Source organism: Lagopus muta, chromosome 7, assembly GCF_023343835.1.
Source record: "Lagopus muta isolate bLagMut1 chromosome 7, bLagMut1 primary, whole genome shotgun sequence".
Lineage (NCBI taxonomy): Eukaryota > Metazoa > Chordata > Aves > Galliformes > Phasianidae > Lagopus > Lagopus muta.
Window position 1 is genome coordinate 48,334,867 of NC_064439.1, and position 20,328 is coordinate 48,355,194.

The 20,328-nt window shown below is 55.5% G+C and overlaps 2 protein-coding genes across 2 annotated transcripts in view; one reads left to right on the plus strand and one right to left on the minus strand.

The window, feature by feature from the left end:
• The window catches only part of LOC125695655 (uncharacterized), a 123,205-nt gene that overhangs the window by 56,320 nt on the left and 46,557 nt on the right, over positions 1 to 20,328 (minus strand). The gene's annotated exons all lie outside the window — the stretch shown is intronic.
• Positions 1 to 20,328, plus strand: part of LOC125695654 (uncharacterized) — a 90,066-nt gene that overhangs the window by 1,510 nt on the left and 68,228 nt on the right. Inside the window, exons 3-4 of the mRNA XM_048950367.1 lie at positions 930 to 1,585; positions 4,153 to 4,266. Coding sequence (XP_048806324.1) covers positions 930 to 1,585; positions 4,153 to 4,191 — 695 coding nt within the window. The 3' untranslated portion in view covers positions 4,192 to 4,266. The remainder of the gene's footprint in view (positions 1 to 929; positions 1,586 to 4,152; positions 4,267 to 20,328) is intronic.

The following is a 20,328-nucleotide window of genomic DNA, read 5'->3' on the forward strand; positions in this document are numbered from 1 at the left end:
TCTGCCCCCATTGGAGAAAAGGGCCTGTTGAATGGCTTGGGTGAGATGTTGGAGAGCTGGAAGTTAGTGAGGTGAAAATGTGCCAGCTGGGTACCGTTTGAGCCCCCCAACCCCACAAGTGCTGAGCAAAGCTCTCCAGTGCCCCTGGTGCTCTGTGCAGTTCCCCAGTAAGCTCCCGTTGCCTCTCGGCGTTGCCTCGACTCTCCTTGTGCAAACTCAGTGCTCCTGATGGAGATGTTCAGCCTGGAGGAGCTGGAGGAGCTCTTGTCTGCCTGCAGCCACCCCAACATTCCCAGAGGTGGGCACGGGGGTCTGGGAGGTCTTTGGTGCTGCATGAACGACTGCAGGCAGAGGTGTAGCAAAGGGAACGCAGGACATTTAATAGTGAAACGTACAAAACAGTGCATAAATGACAAGATTCCCAACCATTTCCCACCCCAAACAACAGGTTCTGATCCCACCCCCTAAAATTCCCACCCTCTGATCAGTTTCCCACCCCCCGATTAATTTCTCCCCCCCCGCTCCCTCCCACCAATAGTTTCTTCTCCCCTCCAATGAACTTCCCAGCCCCCCCAAAATCCCATGCCAGTAATTCCTTCCTGGCAGCCAGTGGGCTGGGCAGTGCCAGGCGGGTGAGAATCACCCGGGGCTGCCTTCGCAGCACCTCTTCCATCGGGTGTGCGTTGTTTGGCGATGGCGGTGCGGGAGCAGCCAGGGGGCTCGGCACGGGCAGCTGAGGGGATGCTGCCTGGTGCCCAAGTGAGTTGTTGAGGAGCCCAGGTTCAGCATCTTTGTTGTTGCTGAGCTCCCGGCTGGCCATGGTGGAGTGAGGCAGCTCTGCAATGGAAGAGGAGTTGAGGCTGCTGGAGGCACGTGGGCTTGGTGGTTCTGTGGCAGTGGTGCGCTGCGCCAGCCCCTCCCTTCTGCAGCTGTGCAGAGCACTCGCAGCTTCTGGAATAGCAGAACATGCCCCGGAACGATGATGGCAGCCTTCCCACCCCCGCTTGGTGCAGACACCCACTGGTCATCTGTGCAGACTGCAAACTCACCATCCATCCAGGCAAGCAAAGGGTCAATTTCGACATCGCCGGCCAGAGTGCTGGTGCTGGGTGTGTCTTCTGGGCAATGGAAGAAATGCCCAGTGGGGCAATGCCAGCTTTCCCGCAGGCGCTCAGCGCAGACAGCCCCCAGCAGCTGTGCTGCTCCCAAACTCACCGCTGTTGATCCAGGTGAGCAGCTCGTCCATGTCTGCGGTGTCGTGCAGGATGCCTGGGTTGGCTGTCACTTCTGGGGAAGGAAGAAAATGCCCAGAGGGGCACTGCCACCTTTCCCGTGCCCGCTCAGTGCGAGCAACCCTGCCAGCTCTGCTGCCCCCCAACTCACCCTCGTTGATCCACGTCAGGAGCTCAGCGATGTCCTCGGCGATGTCCTCTGGGGTGTCTGCACTCGTTGTCGCTGCTGGCCAAACAAGAGCATCCCCAGCGGGGCAATGCCAGCTTTCCCACAGCCCCGTGGAGTAGACAGCCTGCCGCCCGCCCTGCAGCCCCTGAACTCACGGCCTGATTGCAGCGAGGCAGCGCTGCAGGTGAGCAGAGCCGTGGCGGGGTGGGGGCAGACGTTGGTGGGCGCTGGGTACCCCTGGTCCTCCAAGAGCAGCACGGCGTCTTGGGAGGGCTGCATCGGCGGCTCCGAGGTGTCGGGCAGGGTGCAGGGCATGGGGAGCACCTGCTGCTGCAGGGAGGGTACCTGCAAAAGAACTGGGGGGGGGGCCAGGGCAGCCGGGGGCCTGTGGCAGGCAAGTGCCTGCGGGCTGCGGGGGCTCCGCGTGGAGGGGCACGGCCCCGGGCCACAGCCCCATCGGCCGCTGGGGCGGCAGCGGCCCTGTGGGCAGGGGACATCCCGAGCAGGGAGCAGGGGCGTGGGGGGGAGCCGTAGCTGGGTGCAGCCCCCCAGGTAGGAGCAGCAGCACCGGTGAGTGCAGCCCCACAGTTGGGGTGAGGCCCACAGGTGGCAGCTGAGCCAGCATTGGTGGCAGCCCCTCGGGTGGGAGCTGCGCTGCCTGTCCCCAGACACCTGGTAGGCCGGGCCAGACAGAGGGCTGAGGTGCCAGGTGGGTGGCAGTGGGGACAGGGAAGGGTTGTGGGGGTACCGGCATCGGTCCGCGGACGGTGGGCTGCATCCAGGCGGGGTCCGGTGGCGGCACAGTGGCATCAAAGCAAGTGGCGTCAGGCATCAGAGGCACCGTCAGCGCTCGAGGGAATCTCTCTGTGGGGAAATGGCAGAAGGGGCGCTGGGCTGAGAGCCGGGGCCTTGGGGTGAGATCCGGGTGCCAGGAGTGGGATCTGGGGTGCTGGGGTGAGATCCGGGTCACAGGGGTGTTTTCTGCGGCTCTGGGATGAGATCCGGGGCCACAGGGGTGAGATGTGGGGTGCTGGGGTCAGCTGGAGCGTCAGAGCAGGGGGAGCTGCTGCCTTACCTGCCATGACAGCTGGAGAGTGGCAGTTGGGGGAGCCCCTCCCCCCACGGGGGTTCCGTGACTGTTGGGCTCAGCCCCTTTCCCCCCGGCTTGCCATGCTTTGCCTTTTTGTACCCAGACCTCCTTCCCATCCCAGTGGTTTCCCATCCCCAGGATCAGTGACCGTATGGATGGGCATTTTGCAGCCCAGTGCCCTTCGTTCCCAAGGCTCTGCCCATCGTCCCAGTGGGGATTTGCCATCCCTGCAGTGCGTTCTCCCCCCAGGGATGGTTTCCCCTCCCAGTCAGGATCTCCCGTCCAAGCGATTGCCAGTCATCACCACCCAAACCAGCCCGTGGCTAAGGACTTAAAGTGCCAGCTTTAATGACCAGTGCTGGAAAGCGGCGGCAGCCGTGGTGGGCCAGTTGGACAGGTGACAATGACAAGGAGTGATTTCAGTGGGACAGCCCTGATTCAGCTGAGAACAGTGCAGGAATGAGTGAAGGCCCGTGCAGCGTATGCCGAGCTTGTTGCTGTGAACTGGTGCTGTGTGCCTCCAGAACATCGCTCACTTTCCATCGTGGGCTTTTTCTCCTCGCTTTGGCCGTGTCCTGGGGCATTGCTAGCGAGGACAGAGCAGACAGCGTTGTCTTTTCTGCCCTTCCCTCTTCTGTGCTTCCCTTTTCTGCTCTCTTCCTCACCTGCTCTTCAGCTCTTCTCCCTTCCTGTTATCCTCTTTCTTTCTGCTCATCTGCAGTTCTTCCTTCCTTCCTTGTATCCTGACTCCTGTCCTGCATCTGTGCTCCTCTTCAGCTTTTCTTTCTTACCCGTATCCTCTCTTCTCCTGTTGTTCTTCTCATCCGCTCTTCTGACTTAGCTGTGTCCTCCTTGCACATCTGAGGCTCTCCTGTTCTTCTGTTCTGATCTATGCTATGTGCTCTTCTATTTTGCTGCTCTTTTCCTTCTCTGCTCTTCTGTGCTCTCTTCCTCCCTTCTATTTGTTTTTGCTTCTGCACTTCTCCCTGGCCTGTGTCCTGTCTGCCCATCTTCTGTACTTCTGCTGTACCCGTGTTCTCTCTTCTTCTCTCCAGCTGCTCTGCACTTCTGCTTTTCTGTCTTACCTGTCTTGTCTCCCTTTCTGCTCTTCTCCTTGTCTGCACGTCATTCTTACCTTCATCCTCTCTGTTATGCTTCTTCTCTTCTCCTGTTCTGCTCATCTTTTCATTGCTGTGCTGTCTTGCCTGTATCCAACTGTTATCTCTGTTGCACTTTCCATCTTCTGCACTGGTTTCTTACCTGTATGCTTTCTTCTTTTTCTTCTCTTCTGCTCTTCTTTATTTCTGCCTTGTGTGTATGTGCTCTTCCCCTGTTCTGCTCTTTAAGAGCTCCTGTCAGCATCCGGTCGCTGCACCCCAACTCTGTGTCGGACTTGATTTTGGGGTGGCGGAAGGTAGGTAGGGCCTAGATTTGTGCAAGAGCAGCTATTGCGCTGTGCCCAGGAGGTGATGAAAAAGAGCCCTGAGGAGCCAGGAGCACCAAGGCAGCGTGTTTCTGCAGAGGCCGCAGCGTAAGCAGATGTGCACCTTGAAGGAGTGCTTTGTAGCTCTCCAGGAACTGCTTTTGGGTGGGGGATTTTCTGGAGTTGTTTGCAGTTGTTGCTCGGAGGAGCTGAGGCTTTTCTCCTTGTATCTTTGCAGGAAAGCAGAGCGCAGGGAGCGTCTGTGGTGAGATGCTGAGGTGCAATTGCCTTCCCTGCACCAGCAGCCTGTGTGTGTCCACGTGATGCATGGAGAAGAGAAGCCTGCAGTTCTGTGAGTAAGCCTGGCAAATGGAATACTGGCTGTGGCCTCTTTGGCAAGTGTGTGAGGAGGGGTCTTTGGACAGGCTGCTCGTTGGTTGGTTGGTTGTTTTTGCAGGGAAATGCCCTTTCAGTTGTTAGTTGTGACGGTTGGTTGGTGCTTGTTTGGAAAAGATTGGTCATGTAGACAAGCAGCGCTCTTGCCCTGAGGAAGTGAGAAATCTCCTGTGCGTCCAGTCTTCTTGATGAGCCTTCCATTGCCTTTCCCCAATGCCTCTAAATGCCTGTATCAATGGCGGGGGGATAAATGGGGAAGAGATGAGGTGCCATTTGTGTGCACGCTCTGTACATGGAGCAGGCGACACCTGCTGCGAGCTGGGAGCCCTGCAGAGCGTGCTGGATTTGTTTTCCTTCCTTGTTGGAGCGATGCCCCGTGTGAGGCCCCATCTGGACTGCTGTGTCCAAGTGTGGAGCCCGCAGTGCAAAAAAGACAGGGAGCTGTTGGAAAGGGTCCAGAGGAGGGCCGCTAGGATGATCAGGGGACTGGAGCAGCTCCCCTATGAGGACAGGCTGAGGGAGCTGGGCTTGTTCAGCCTGGAGAGAAGAAGGCTGCGGGGTGACCTCATTGCAGCCTGCAGTACCTAGAGGAGCCTACGGAGGGGAGGGGAATCAAGTCTTTGAAAGGGTTGATATGTGTAGGATGAGGGGAAGTGGTTTTAAGTTGAGGAAGGGGAGATTTAGGTCAGACGTCAGGGGGAAATTCTTTACCCAGAGAGTGGTGAGGTGCTGGAACAGCTGCCCAGAGAGGCTGTGGATGCCCCGTCCTTGGAGGTGTTCAAGGCCAGGTAGGATGGGGCCCTGGGCAGCCTGGTTTAGCATTCAACGTGGAGGTTGGTGGCCCTGCACATGGCAGGGGGGTTGGAGATTCATGATCCTTGAGGTCCCTTCCAACCCTGGCCATTCTGTGATGCTTTTGTAGGTGCTGTGTGCATCGGTGTCCTAGAGTGAGCGCCGAGGTCCTTGGTTTATTAAGGGCCTTTTTCTCCATCTCTCAGTTGTGTTTTCCTCTTTTCTCTCTGTTGGTATGACATACGTGGCCCATCAGGTAATTCAGCAGGGAGTGGTGCCTTCTTGCGAAGCTGTGGCAGGTGGGTGCATGCACTTCCCTGCTGGTATGACAAAGCTGAAGGTGCCTGAGGTGTTTGAGAGCTTTGGGAGTTGGATGGAGAGTTCTTGACCAAGGAAGAACCCTTTGGTCCTTGCCCCCTTGGGAGAGGCTGAAGGGAGAGAGGATTCTTTGAGTGATCTGGGGGGTGTGGGAAGGGAGCTGCCAGGTTTTGGGTTCCTTTGCGGTGCTCTGCGCAGGCTGTGACAGTGCTGGGGTTGGATTTTGAGTTACTCTGAAGAGCAAATGAAACAAAGGGTTTTTTGTGCAGCCTGAAACCCTGCAACTCTGCAGTAGGGGCTGCAGCCCAGAGTAGGTGCCCTGTCTCCACAATTGCTGCCCACACTCTTCCCTTCTCCACAGTGACCTCGGCCATCCCCTGAAGCTCCAGTCATGAAGACCCTGTACATCATGTCTGATGGCCGTCTGTCTGCACTGCCCATGGCTGTGATGGGTGCAGCTACCTCATGTCCCCTCAAACTGCCAGGCATCCAAGCTTCTCCTCCTCCACCAGCTCTCCTCTGACTCCCACACCTTTGCCACCTCCCATGTCGTGTTGTGGAAATGCATGGTGCTGGGGCGGGCCCAAACTCCCACCCTGACAGCAGGCACGTTTCCAAAAACTCTGCTCACTTCCTCATCCTGCTGGCTCGTGAGAAGATCCTGTTGTCAGCTCTGCCCACCAGCACAGCAGAGGTGGGATTGTTACAGCAGCCTGGAAAACAGCAGGGGAAAAACCATTTCCCCCTTTGGCTGTTATTTGTTGAGAAATGCTGTGTGGTGAGTGTTGAGTCAGAGCCTGAACCACCAGCCCAGATGGAGCATCTGGGGAAAGGACCCAGTCAGCGCTGGGAGTGCAGGTGAGGGCAGTTCAGTTGTATGATGGAATGAGGGGAGCTTGGCTGCACCTCCCTTAGACCTCACTGTAGGGCTGACCCTGCACTGGGCAAGGATCTGTGGTTGGAGATCCCTCCCTTGTGGAGTTTTCCATGTGAGCCTGGATCTTCAGGGACAGTTGAGCACTTTCCTTTGCCTTTGTATCACCCTTCTGTTGTGCTAGTCCCTTTGTTGTTACACCTCCTTCCAATGCACTGATCATTCTGATTGTTACAGGTGTCCTCTGCCCCTTCCCACCTGTAAAGCAAACAGAAGACCTTTCTGATGGGAGTGAGCAGCAAGGAACTGACTGAATCATGGAATCACAAGGTTGGAAACGACCTGTAAGAGTCTCAGCTATGGAGGTCCTATAAGGGTCTCAGCTTCCTTCCTGCCCTGCGCTTGACTGAGGGACCCTGCGACCAGCTCAGGAGGTAAGAGGTGGCCTTGGGCCCAGCTCTGCCAGCTTTCACTGTGAAAGGGAGCAGTTCAGGGAAAGGCACAGCCTGGGTGAGCCTGAGCTTTACTCTAGCATCTGAGGGAGCTGTGGACATCAGCTGTGGACATGATTCATAAAGGTGTGGGTCAGCTGTGGATGCTCAGTGTTCTTAAGCAGCCCATGTGCTTCCCATGGATGCTTGCTGCTGTCCTGAGCCCTTTATAACCTCAGTAGCACCTGCTGTAAGGCAGCATACTTGAGAACTAAAATGGCATGGTTTTGTAGGAGGGAGCAGGGGCTTTGTACCAGGGAGCTGCAGAGCATCCTGGGCACAGCATGGCAAGATGGGAACATCCACTGCATGTCTGTGTTGGCTCTACAGAACTGCACAGGGGCACAGCATCTCTAGCAAGTAAACCTCTGCAACTCATTCTGCTCCCTTATGTTTTTAAAACATGACACGGTCCAGCTGATTTTGGCCATGGGCCACAGCAGCTCTGACAGCATCCCAGTGCTGCGGCATCCCGCTGCTGCCCCTCCGAGGGGCCAGGGCTGATCCAGAGCAAGGCAGCAGCTTGGTGCTGCAGTGGGAAGCGGAGGTGTGTGGAGTGCTGTAGGTGTGCTGGCTGTGCCACATCACTGTGGGGTAGAGCTGGTGCTGCAGTGAGCCCTTGTGGGATGGTGGTGGTGCGTGGGGTTGGAGGGCTGAGCAAGCTGGTTATCGCAGGGCTGGGGAAAGCAGGAATAATGGAGATAATGGAGAGAGGTGGCTTTGGTGGGGTGCCTGGTTTTTCAGGTGCTCCAGAGGGTTGCTGAAGTTGATCAGGAAATGCAGAATCTCTCCCTTATAAATGTTTTGGGCTGAGGCACTGGGGTGAGTGGAATGGCATAGCTGGGTCTGGGAGCGATGGGTTTGGGTTCGGCATCACTACTGTGCTTTTGTCATAGGCAAAGGAGTGGTCACCTCCCAGATCCAAACTGTAGGAAACATGAGACTCACCCATGGGGTGAATGGGGTTAATGGAATGGGGGTTAACTGAAGTAAAGCAACAGAGAAGTGAAGATGATCCTTGTGCAGCCCAGTAAAAACGCAGTATGGCCTCAGAGTGGTCAGCGGGGTCCCAGAAGAACAAGTAGGATCTGGGATCTACTTCACCCCGAAATCCCTGTTTTTCCCCTTCAGTCTGGCTTTTTTCCCATGACAGTGTCCCTGCTCCAGTGCCACCCTTATTGTGACAGACTTCTGCCATCCGTCCCATCTAAACTCTCTCTCTTTGCCCTTCTTTCTTGCTGCCCCCTCCAGACACCGAAGGCCAGAAGCAGAACACGGCAGCACACACGTGTGCGTGTCCATGTGCATGAACACGGCGTGTGCAGCGAGGGCTCTGCACAAGGCTGTGTGGCTTTGCACACCTTTGCCCGTGCGTTCGGATGGTTGCGCACAGGTGTGCCAGGAGGTGCAGGCAGTGTGTGTGAGTGCACAGGGTTGTGTGAGTGCGCCAGGAAGTCGTTGGAGCAGCAGCTCCTAGCTGCCGCTGCACAAATCGGGCCGTGCGCTCTGTGTCCATCTCTACTGGTGATGTTTTTATTGACCACAACCAAAGTTTAGTTGGAGTTGGGCGGCACTCGCAGCGCTGCCCTGTAACGCCGCGCGCCGCAGCGCTGCCGGCTGATGCTGCTCCTCTCAGTCCCTCAGCTGCAGCTGCTGCATCATCTCCACCAGGCTGTTCATTGTGGAGCACTGGAAAGAAACAGAGTGAGTGTAGAAACAATGTGGGGAGCTCTCCTTCAGAAAGGCTGATCAGGACACTTGCAGAACGGCCCCATGCAGCACAGCACGTTCCTGCCGTTCAGGTCGCTGGCGTTACTTCCCACAGCAGCTGCCTATGCTAAGATTCATGCTCTGCTGGGGGAACGAGGTTTCCAAGGTCGCAGTGCCCAACATGGCAAGGCTCCTTATGGCAGCAAAACCCTCCGGCCGTTACCAACAGCGTCCTTCTGAAGGCAGAGGAAGGCACCAGAGCTCGCCTGGGCAGCTCTCACTGACAGCGTGACTTCCTCAGACACACAGCTGGGTGTTTTTCTGTGACATCACTGCCCTCAGGACCTTACAGCATCTTTCACAGCTGTCAGACAGAGGCACTGAGGGCAACAAGAGCCGTGTCTGTGCTCGCCAAGGACTCACCTCTGCATGTGCAGCTGCAGCTCTGAGGGAAGCCTTCTTCAATTCCCTTCTCCTCTCTTTCTGTCGTCGTCTTCTTGCTATAAAGCAAGGATAAAAATGAATTCATTCCGTCAGCAGCAGAACTGTGTAAACATGGGTACCATAAAAGCAGAAGGCAGAAAAAAGACGGGAAATTTGAGCAGGAAGCCTCTCAGTGAATGACATTTCCAGGGGGACAAACAGAAGACCACCAGGCAGTTAAAGAGACGGGGTTACATAGTGTGGCACCTCACTGCCTTTGGACTTTGTAGGCTCCAACTCTTTTCCCGTCTGCAGAGAAGGAGAAAGCAAAGCAAACCCTCTGCAGCCTCGGTGTGCTTGATCAGGGCAGCAGCTGCCCTGCAGGGCGGTAGCACAGCGCCTGCTTACCTCGCAGCTTGGAGCTCCGTGCTGCAGCAGGCCCAGGCTGTGCTGCTGGAGCCGGCACGCTGCCTCTGCTCTGACCTCTGGCTCTTTTGCAGGCAGGCAGCAGCGCTGATGTTTGCTGCTCTTCCTCCAAGCTCTTGCGTTTACCTGCAGCCAGGGACTTGGAGACAGAGCGGGGGCACACGGCAGGGGCAGGTCTTCCCCCTGAGCTGGGACCTGCTGATGTAGGAAGCCCCCCAGCCTGCAGACGAGCTCTCCCAGAAAGCCCTTCCTGCACCGCTTTCGGGTCGATCTTTCCGTTGGACTCAGCACCTCTGTCTGTTATAATCAAGAAAAGAGAAGCAAGGAGATACAACGAGAGTCCAGTGCTACTTTCAGTCTGCACAATGGGCCTCGATACTAGGAAACCTGATCTCGAGTGATTCCTTACTGTAAGGAATCTTAGCATCTTGGCTGAACGTTGGGTTGAGATTACAAAACGGGACAGGAAGGTAATAGTAGATCCCAGGGATTAATACCTCAAGTAAAACACACAACAACGTCAGTCCCAGACAGAATAGACAGAGAGCCTAGCTAGAAAGACAGTGCAGCAAACCCAGGTGCCTGCTGTGTGTCCATACCTCTCTTGGGTGCTGTGCCACACTCGGTGCTTCTGCCTTGCCTCTCTGCAAGGCTGCGCTTTGCTGGAAGGCTGCTTGCATCAGCATCTGACAGAAAGGAGACAGAGACATGAAGAGCATCTCTTTGGAGGAACGTTTTAGCACAGCCAACCAAACTTCTGGTCTTCCAGTGTAGTTTCTTCAATTTCCTTTCCTCTGCTACAGCCTTGTGCCACTGCTGCAGTCAGCACAGAACTGCAGTGCCCTTTCCTCCCTCCTCCATCACACTCAGCCCTGCATGCAGCCCTGCTTAGAGGCAGCACCCACAGCACAGCTCACAGGAGCTTCTTACCTGGGGAGGCTTTCCGTTTCCCCCCGTGCCCAGCACCATCCCACGGACGCGCAGGCTCCGTCCCTGCAACGACAGATCCAGTGTGATTGCACAGACACCAGGAGCAGCACTGTCCTGTTAGCCCACACCCACCCCAAAACCAGAAGACGCTGTTCTACAGCCAGAGCAGAAACTGGTGTTCAAACTGCAGTGTGCTGACACAAAGCATTATGCTCTCATTCCTGCCAGATGGCAGCAGGGGAACCCCGGACTGCCTGGCAGCTCTGCATTCTGCAGAGCAAAGCTGCATCAGCAAACAAAACACTACCGGGTGCAAACGTCGAGACACGGATCTCTTGTCCCTAGAGGGAATGCACTCAGCTCTGAGCACCACCACTTATACACAGACTTGTGTCTCGCTGCTGCCATCAGCTGCTGCTGTCGGCCTTTCTAATGCTTCCACCGTGGTTTCTGGACATCCCTACAGCACTGCAGCTGCTCAGAAGTGATACCTAGAAGGCATTCCCCCATCCTTCATGACAGAGGGCTGCAGAAACTCACTTTTGCGTGGCAGTGAGGACGGCCCGTGCCCATCGCGTCCCTCTGTGCGCTGCCAGGCGCCGTGGGATCTCTGGCAGCCTGCTGGCTGCTGCTCCCCAACGCGGGGAACCGCGCCGCGCTGCTTCTGAGGAGAGAAAGAAGAAACGTTGGAGGGAACGGGCAGCAGAGGTTTGCACAGAGCTTCCAGGTTGTGCCAGAGATGGGATAGCAGAGTGCTGAGATGTTCTTTACCACTGAGGGAAAACACAGCCTGAGCCATGCCCATGTTATTAGCCCAGGCTGTCAGCGAGCGCAGAACCCAACCAGTTCCTGAGGTCCCAAAGGACCAGCAGGGCTCCCCCCGCTCCACCCCTTCCCCTGGAAAACAAAAACAAAGGAAGAAACACCCAGCAAAAGATACCCAGCCCTACCTTTGCTCTCACAGAGCGGGAATTGCAGCCGCGCTCGTCTCCATGCTGAGACATGACGGCTGAAGTCTCAGAGGAAGCCCAAGCTCAGATGGTTCTCTGCACAGGAACTTCTGCTCCTGGAAAGAGCTGGCTTCACTCTTCCTCGATGCCCAAAGTCTCCTTTTGGACAGGAACCCTGCAGAAAGCATCCACCAGTGAAAACTCATGAGGAAGAAGCATCTTCCCAGCTTTCTTCTGCCGCGCCATGGAGTCTCTTGAGGAGGGCAACGTCTGGAAGGCAGCTGGCTGCGAGAGCTGCCTGCCACCAGGTCCAGTTTGGGTCTGACTGCCACGGCTTGTGTCAGCAAGTGCCCTTCTCCATCTCCTGCACAGCTCTGCACCCAGCCACCCGTGGGGGCACGAGCTGTGCTCTGAGAAGCTTGTGCTCTCCTTGCTTTTCAATGTCCAACATGAAGGTGGGGCTCAGCAGTGAATTTCCAGGGGAGGAATGACATCCCATCATTTTCACTGAAACGTGGGATGGAATCTCAACAAGAACCATTTCCCCTGGAAACGGCCGTGCTGAGGGGCACCGCTGGAGCTGGGAACTCCTCCCCAGCCCAGCTTTTCTGCTGATACCTCCCGGCCCCCAGCCAGCACCAAACCCAGCTCACCTGGTCACTGCCCAGCCGGATGACCTGGTCACTGTGCCCAGCTGACGCACGCGCCGCAGCGCTGCTCCCAGTGGGCTCTCACAGGAAGATCAATCCAGAAAAGCACAGAGCTCAGTCTAGGTGTGCAGCACGCTCACCAGACCACCAGCTCTGCTCCAGCTGGGGCACAAACGCTCCCAGCCAGGCAACCACTGTGAGCTCAGCAAGTGCCTGCATCACCGCTGTGCTTTCATCATAGGCAAAGGAGTGGTCACCTCCCAGATCCAAACTGTAGGAAACATGAGACTCACCCAATGTGGTGAATGGGGTTGATTGAATGGGGGTTAATTGAAGTAAAGCAACAGAATAGTGAAGATGACCTTTGTGCAGCCCAGTAAAAACGCAGTATGGCCTCAGAGTGGTCAGCGGGGTCCCAGAGGAACAAGTGGGATCTGAGAGGAGTGCACAGCAGTACGGTCCAGAAAGGTGCAGCATGGCCAAGTGAAAACCAGTAAGGAGCAGCATGGCCTCAGAGCAGTCCGTGGAGCCCTATAGGAATCAGCAGAAAGCAACAGGAAGGCACAGCTGTGCCCAGGGCCGGTGCCGGCCTCTGCCTCTGGCTTTGGGCCCTTGGCCTGGTGCCGGCCTCTCGGGCTGTGCGTCAGGCCTAGGCCTGGTGCCGGCCTTTCAGGACTGGCTTTAGGCTCCACGGCCGGTGCCAGCCCGCCCGGCTGTAGGTGTGGCTGTCAGCCCCGGCTCTGGCGCTGCCCCTGTGGCTGTAACCGCGGCATTACGGCCCAGGGCTGGTGCTGGCTCTCTGGCTGGAGCTTCAGACTTCAGGGCCGGCTCTCAGGCTGTGGCTTCAGGCACGAATCTGGTGCGGGCTTCTTGTGCTGTGGCTCCAGGTTTAGGCCCAGGGCCAGTGCAGCCTCTCTGGCTGGGTTTCAACCCAGGGTCGGTGCTGGCCGCTCAGGCTGTGGCTTCAGGTCCCTTGGCCGGTGCCAGTCTCTCTGGCTGTGTGTTTAGGCCCCAGGGCCACTCCCGGCTTCTCTGGCAGCATCTTTAGGCCCAGGGCGTGTGCCAGCATCTCTGACTGGGGCTGTGGCTGTGAGCCCCTGGGCTGCATCCAGCCTTTTGGGCTCTGGCCCAAAGTCACCAGGCCTGGTACCAAATTGTAAGAAAACATGAGGGCCGCCCAATGGGGTTATCTGAAGTATCAAAACAGAGAAATTAAGATGACTCTTGTGTGACCAGCCTGGGTCATCCTCTCGCTCAGGCACTGCATGATCAGACCCAGGAGATGTTGCCCCCAGGCTCCCCCAGGCTGGAGGCTGGGAGGATTTGGGCTCCCAAGCAATCAGCAAGCATTCGAATGAGTCAGCCCTCTGGTTTTTGTGAGGACAGACGAGTCCACCTTGGAAAGCCATCTGGGCAGAACAGCTTTGTGTTTGGGCTGCAGCACTCTGTGGCCAGGCGCTGCTCAAGCGCTGGGCCTGCATTTCCTCCGGGGCATCCACGCGTGCTCTGAGTCTGCTGCAGCTTTCTGCAGGGTTTGTGGCTTCCTGCTGAGGAGCTCCTCGTGTTCTTCTGCAGCTGCCCCCCAGCATCACTGCTGCCTCCTCTGGTGCCGTGCCGGGAGATGCGTCAGCGTCCATCAGCCTGCGCTTCCTTCCTCCCAGCAGCAGCTGCTCCTGCACTGACCTTCATTCACACTGGATGCCGTTCGCTTCCAGCGCCAGCTGACCTGCGACACAGAGAAAGGAAATGTGGGATCAGCACAAATGCAGAAGCCCGAGGCTGTGCCACCACCACGTACTGCAGCCTTGGGAAGCCAGCTGCCACTGCAACCTTGGTCAGAATTAAAGCAGGCTCCGTAAATTAAGTGTGACTTCTGAACTGAAGTGATTGCCACAGTCAGAAATAAATACTGAAATCACTGAACTGTAGGTGGTTACCTCTGAATTCTTTTGCTTTGGGGAAAATATGGACTGGGAATTGAAGGGTACGAGAAAACCGAGGAGCACTTGGCAACTCAGGCAAACTGAGCAGTGCAGTGAAGATTGCTGCATTTCTTCTTCTCCTGGCCCAGAAATGAATTTTCCTACCTTAAAGGAGGTACTTAAAAGAGGTACCTTAAAAGAGAAAAGAGAAGAAGAGCCTGACAGAGTAGACACATTACAGTCCCACATCCCGGGTAGAAGCTGGAGAGCTCTCGTGGCACAAAGCTCAGGGCTGCAGAAATTGAGGGTGCCTCTAAGCTTTATAACAAGAGGTGGAATGTGAAACATGGGCACTTCCTGCAGAGCACATCACACAGCTGCAGGCAGCGCCTGAGGGGTAACAGATCAGAAAGGAAAACCTTACTATGTGAACGCAGGGACAAGCTGCTCTCTTCTTCTGGGCCTTTGTTCACAGTGAGGATTTCCCTCAAGAGCGCCGCTTTCCGCTCAGGCTGCTGCTGTCTCCAGCTGTTGGTCGCTTCCACTGCTGGACGCTGTGCCCACAGCTCATTCTGCTTTGGGCAAAGCCTGCTGGGTGAACTCCAAACCAAGGTCACAGCCACGCTAATCCAGCTGGTTTGTCTGGAAGGGCTCAGAGGCCACGCATGGGATCCTTTCTGCTGCTGCTTCTCTCCGGGCAAGAACCTCCACTCTCAGAGCAGCAGCCAAGAGCCAGAAGGCAGACAAAGCTTCCAATCCCCATGGATGTGGCTGTCTGCAAAGACAACAGCTGCCTGCTCTTCAGCAGGGTGACGCTCACCCAGCAACGCCCTCACCCAGCAGATGCCTTTCCTTACACTCAGAACTGTCTCACATTTGTGCAGCCCTTGGCACTGCATTTCCAATCCAAGCTCACATAGATCTCAACCATTCCTTCTGTGTCAGTCTGCTTGGATCCCCAGTTAGGGCTGCAGCTCAAGAGGTCAACACAACAGGAGTAGCACAGCATGCAACTGGAAAACACATCTCAAGGCTGAGAAGAGCCAACCGTCTGACCTTGGGCACAACTCACCAAGAGCCAGGCCTTGCAAACTTGGCCGATCTGAGCATGCGGGAGGGGGCTGGCAATCAGACCAGCAGTGTCCATTTCAATTGCAGCTCCGTGTGGAGAAGAACGCCTAACAGTAACAGGTGTGGATGAGTTCATTCACAAGCTCACAAGGAGTTTGTTCTTCATTACAAAAAGCATGCATTCCAAGCCAAAAAGGGAACAGCAGGAGTTGCTATCAATGGAAGACATTCCTATTCCCACACCTCATCCTCCTACCACAACTTTCCTTGCCTCACCCCTCGCCCCAGCTCCTGGGAAATGCCCGCAGACTGAAAGTCAGCTCTCAAATCCATAGACTCCTTTCCCATTGCTCCATTAAAAGAAGACTTCAGACTTGTTTCATGCACTCCAACTGACCGAGCAGTGGTACCACAATCACTCCTAACACACGGAGGCCACTCTCAAAAGCTTCTAACAACTCCTGCCCCAAGACCAACATCTCCACAGCCATCCTTCTCACGTGAGTCCAGGAAACAAATGCACTGCACAGCCTTTCTGAACTACTATCATATCAGTAGCATTTCTGGTGGTAGAAAGGCACAGCAAATAGTCCATCAGATACATTCGGGCACATCTCCCATGAAAAACAGCATTCTTCAAACACCTGTGTTTCTAAAGATGAAAAACATCCAGTAAGCAGCAACGAGAGGCTCTGTTTTTCAATCTTTCCCAAGGGAGAAGTGTTCACATCCACTTTTCCTGACCACACAAACACGGCCCCAGCTGTCAGAGCCCTTCTGCCATAGCACAAGCAGACTGCACGCACATTAAAGAGCACGCACAGCCCCTCCTGAGGTCCTGGAGCCCACAGCTCCCCTTCAGAGCTCCACAGCTTACCGGTGTTTCACACTGATGCAGCCTCACTCAAGGCTCATAGGTGTCCAAGAAGGCCTGCAGAAGGCAAGAGGCGGCAGCCAGAGGACAGGACATTTTCCATTTATCATCCTTTTGTTGTAATAATCTGACTTAGCCTAACTTTCCTGGATATTTCTCAGTTATAACATCTGTGTATTCATTGATTATACATGAGGTTACATTATAACGTACGTGCTGGAAACTGTCTCCACATTAAGCTACATCATCATCTGTTTTCCACTAATTTTTGTTCTTTGCAGTAGGCATCATAGGTGAGACTGAACTGGAAAGTGAACGTGTGACTACTTGGAAAATGAACCCACTGCTGGGGAGAAAACGACAGGACACCCTCTGCAGGTTCCTTCCCCATCCGCCTGGGGCAGTGGCAGCAGAGCTGAAGATGAGAGCCCAGCAGGCACTCAGACAGAAGTGAAAATCCAAACCGTGAAAGTAAGAATGAAGTCTTTACAGAAGTTTGTGTCACTGAATTCAGAGAACTGTTCTCCAACCTCGAAGACATGACTGTCTGCAATGGCGAGGAATCAAACGTGCAGCAGAGGAAACACTCTCTGGCTCCTTTCCCTGTGCCCCAGGTCTGTTCTGACATGGCAGCGAGGCGCAGATCTTGTGTTTCTCAGGGGGAGAAAGGAGTTTCAGCTGAATCCAAACCTGGAGTCGGCTTGGGCTGGTAAAATTCCTCCTACAGTGTATGTAGGAATTAATGGATTTCAGGGAGAGATTTCAAAGAAAACCAGCGTGTTTGATGGAATGATTCAACTTCCAAGCTGTGTCAGTCACTTCAGTCACCTGTTGTGCAACACCAGAAATAAAAACAAAACCCCACCTGCAGGGCAAAATCGAGATTAAGTGAAAATTGAACGAGTTTTGGAGCCATTTCAACATTTTTCCCTTGGTTTTTCCAGCTCAGGGAATGAGAAGCAGCTCGAAAGGAGCTGGAAGCCTCTCTGGATCAACTAAAAGAGGTGCAGTAACGTAGGGATGCTGATGGCCTGAAGTGCCATTTCACTTGGTGCTTGTTATCTGGAGCCACCGTGCGTTTGCCAGCTTTAGTGCTTCTCTCTTTAAAGCACTGGCAATCCGGAATTGGAAGTTTGTCAGATGGCTTTAATAGCGAAGCTGACAGGAGCTGCCAGTGCTGCTGGAGCCCTGTTGTGTGCAGCTGTCTGCGATGGGTGCATGGAGCAGCACTGAACAGCTGCAGCTTTTCCTTCAGACAGACACGCAGACATAACCCTGCCTTCTGCCTTCTGCCTGTGCTTTGCTGTTATTTCCTAGGATCCTGCAAGCTGTCTTTGCTGTTTGTATTTTGTCTCTAGCTTTGCTTTGCGATCTTTTCCTTTGCTCTGCTGTCTAAGAAGTGCTGAATCCCAGCCTGACCCACTGATGGAGCAGCTGAGGAAAGGAGCCGGTCAGCCCTGGAGCGCAGCTGAAGGCAATGGAGCTCCGTGGCTGGAAGGGGCGGAGCCTGGCTGCCCCTCCTGGAGCTCAGTTGAGGGCTGGCTGGGAGCAGGGAAGGGTTTCTTTCTGGAAGGTTCTCTGCTGTGGAGTTGGTTCTGTCGGTGACTCCTTGGAGATGGTGAGCAGTGCTTTTCCTGCCTCTGTAATATGCTGCCATTGCACTGGTGTTTCTGCCGCTCCGTGTGTGATGGGCTGCTCTGGGCTGGGGGACACCTTGTGTGCGTGTTTGCATGACCCTTCCTTTCTGTCACTCTTCAGAAGTGCTGGGTGCTTTGTGGAGGATCTTGCAGGAGGCTGTCAGAAAGCTGGCTGTGATTTTGCTCACATGAAGGGACGCAATGGGAATGGACGTCATTGCCACCAAGCAGAAGTGAGCTGCTTATGTTGTGAAAGATAAGATCTTGATTATTGATTATGAGCAGTTGCAGTGCGATAGGGGACTGAAGTAACTGTTTGTTTGGGAGCTCAGGGAAGAGCCATGAGAAGTGAAATGGCAGTTTGTGTTTTGGCTGTCAAAATGGGGGAGCTTTATTGGTCCTTGCTTGCTGTGCTGTGCCTGCCTGCCTGCTCCCTGTGCTTGCTGCACCTGATACCAGTGGCTGTGGCCAGGCTCCCCAGGGCTGTGGGCCTGGTCCTGAGCTGCTGCAGCTTAAAGACCATTTGTGTTTGGGTTGTCCTTCCTGGAGCATCAGGTTGGACTTGGTGATTCCTTGTGGATCCCTTACTGTTTGGGATTCTATGATCTTGGTGGTTTACCTGGAAAATACCAGATGATTTTTTAATCCCCTCATGTTTTCATGGCAGTTAAACTTGTAGTTTCACTTCTAGATGTGAGAGTGGAGTTGGATAAGGGGAGGGTAAGTTGCTTCTTTATTTGCTGTTCTGCCAGGTGGGTCTGTGTATTTAGTGCCCAAGTTGTGGTAGCTCTGTAAGTAGGGATGTTCCTAATGGTCGTAAAAAGACTCTGCTGCCAGCACAGAATTTGTCCACAGGACTGCGTGCTGGATTCAGTTCTGTAGATTGATTATCTGCTATTTGAGATGGCATGTTCTGTTTATTTTTTCCAAGCCATCAGGATTTGAGGTCGCTGAGATGTATGGATTAATCAATCCCTTGCATCATGTTTGAGCTTGAAGCAGTTGAATCGTCCCACCCAGCACTGTTAAATTAAACCTTACAATGGCTTTGGGATCGTAGCTCTGCGCTGGGCTGTGCCACCAAAACGTGTTGGTGTTTGATTCTCTTGGTGGATTTTATTTTTTAAGCAAGCACTGGGAACCAGTGGAGTTGAGCCCCCAGCCCTCCTGAGGACCCACGGTGAGTGAGTGGGTGACAAAGGTGTCACTGAGCGACAGCATGAGGGTGGGAATGCGTGGAACACAGCGCCCCGGGGGGAGACGGGCAGCCTGGGGAGGTGGAGGGGGAAGGTCAGTGGCAAGGAGAAAGTCTGCCCCCATTGGAGAAAAGGGCCTGTTGAATGGCTTGGGTGAGATGTTGGAGAGCAGGAAGTTAGTGAGGTGAAAATGTGCCAGCTGGGTACCGTTTGAGCCCCCCAACCCCACAAGTGTTGTGCAAAGCTCCCCACACCCCCTGGTGCTCTGTGCAGTTCCCCAGTAAGCTCCCGTTGCCTCTCGGCGTTGCCTCGACTCTCCTTGTGCAAACTGGGTGACCCCCGATGGAGATGTTCAGCCTGGAGGAGCTGGAGGAGCTCTTGGCTGCCTGCAGCCACCCCAACATTCCCAGAGGTGGGCACGGGGGTCTGGGAGGGCTTTGGTGCTGCATGAACGACTGCAGGCAGAGGTGTAGCAAAGGGAACGCAGGACATTTAATAGTGAAACGTACAAAACAGTGCATAAATGACAAGATTCCCAACCATTTCCCACCCTTAACAACAGTTTCTGATCCCACCCCCTGATCGGTTTCCCACCCCCTGATCGGTTTCCCACCCCCTGATCGGTTTCCCACCCCCTGATCAATTTCTCTCCTTCCCCCCCCGCCCCCCGCTCCCTCCCACCAATAGTTTCTTCCCCCTGCACAAAATTTCCCAGCCCCCCAAAATCCCACGCCAGCAATTCCTTCCTCCCAATTCCATCAATTTTGGAGTACAATATTACCAGAGTACAGTTTCTCACGCAGAATTGCCACCCCACCAAATTCCCTCCCCCTCTCCTGGCAGGCGAGATCCATGCCCGGTAGCTACCCTTCCCTCCTCCTTGGCATGACTGCAAGTGCTTTGGCTTCCTCCAGAGAGGTGCTTTGCTGTGACTGGCAGCTGCAGGCTGCTTCTGGGCTGGCGGCCCTGCAGTTGCACCTGTGCTGGAGGAAGCAGCATGCCCAGTAGCTACCCTTTCCTCCTCCCAGGCACGGATGCTAAGCTTGTGTCCTGCTCCAGACTCGGTGGGCGTCTGTGCTTTGCCCTGGCGGTGCATTCTTTTCGGTGTTTGTTTGTGCTGCTGCTGGTGCTGCTGGAAGGGTTGTTGCTGTGTTGCTGTGTGCCCATAACCGTGCCGAGTCCTGGTGCTGGCCGCCGTGCTGACAGCGGCAGCTTGGCCTAGCGCCGGCGTTTGTGGTGTGGCGCACGGTGGCAGCGCGGCAGCTTCCTGTGTGTGCCTGGGATGCTGGCAGCGTGCTGCCTGTGTGCGGTGCTCTGTCCTCTGGTGGTGGAGCAGGCAGGCGTTGGGCTGGTGGGCGGCGCGGTGCTGTCCCCGTGGTGCTGGTGTGCCAGCCGGCAGGAGATGCATGCGGCTGGCAGTGCGAGGCGCCTGAGCAGCACGTGGGGCTGTTTGTGCGGCGCCTCTTCCACGAGCCGCCCAGCGCGCAGCAGAGGAGGCACGGGGCGCTTGGCTGGCTCAGTGCTGTGCCCTGGGTTCTGGTGTGCCAGCCGGCAGGAGATGCAGCCGGGTGGCAGTGCGAGGCGGGGGAGAACCAGCCGGGGCTGCCTCCGCTGCAGCTCTGCCATGGGGTGTGCAGTGCGAGGTGCAGGAGGTGCAGGGGCAGCCAGTGGGCTGGGCAGTGCCAGGCGGGTGAGAATCACCCGGGGCTGCCTTCGCAGCACCTCTTCCATCGGGTGTGTGTTGTTTGGCGATG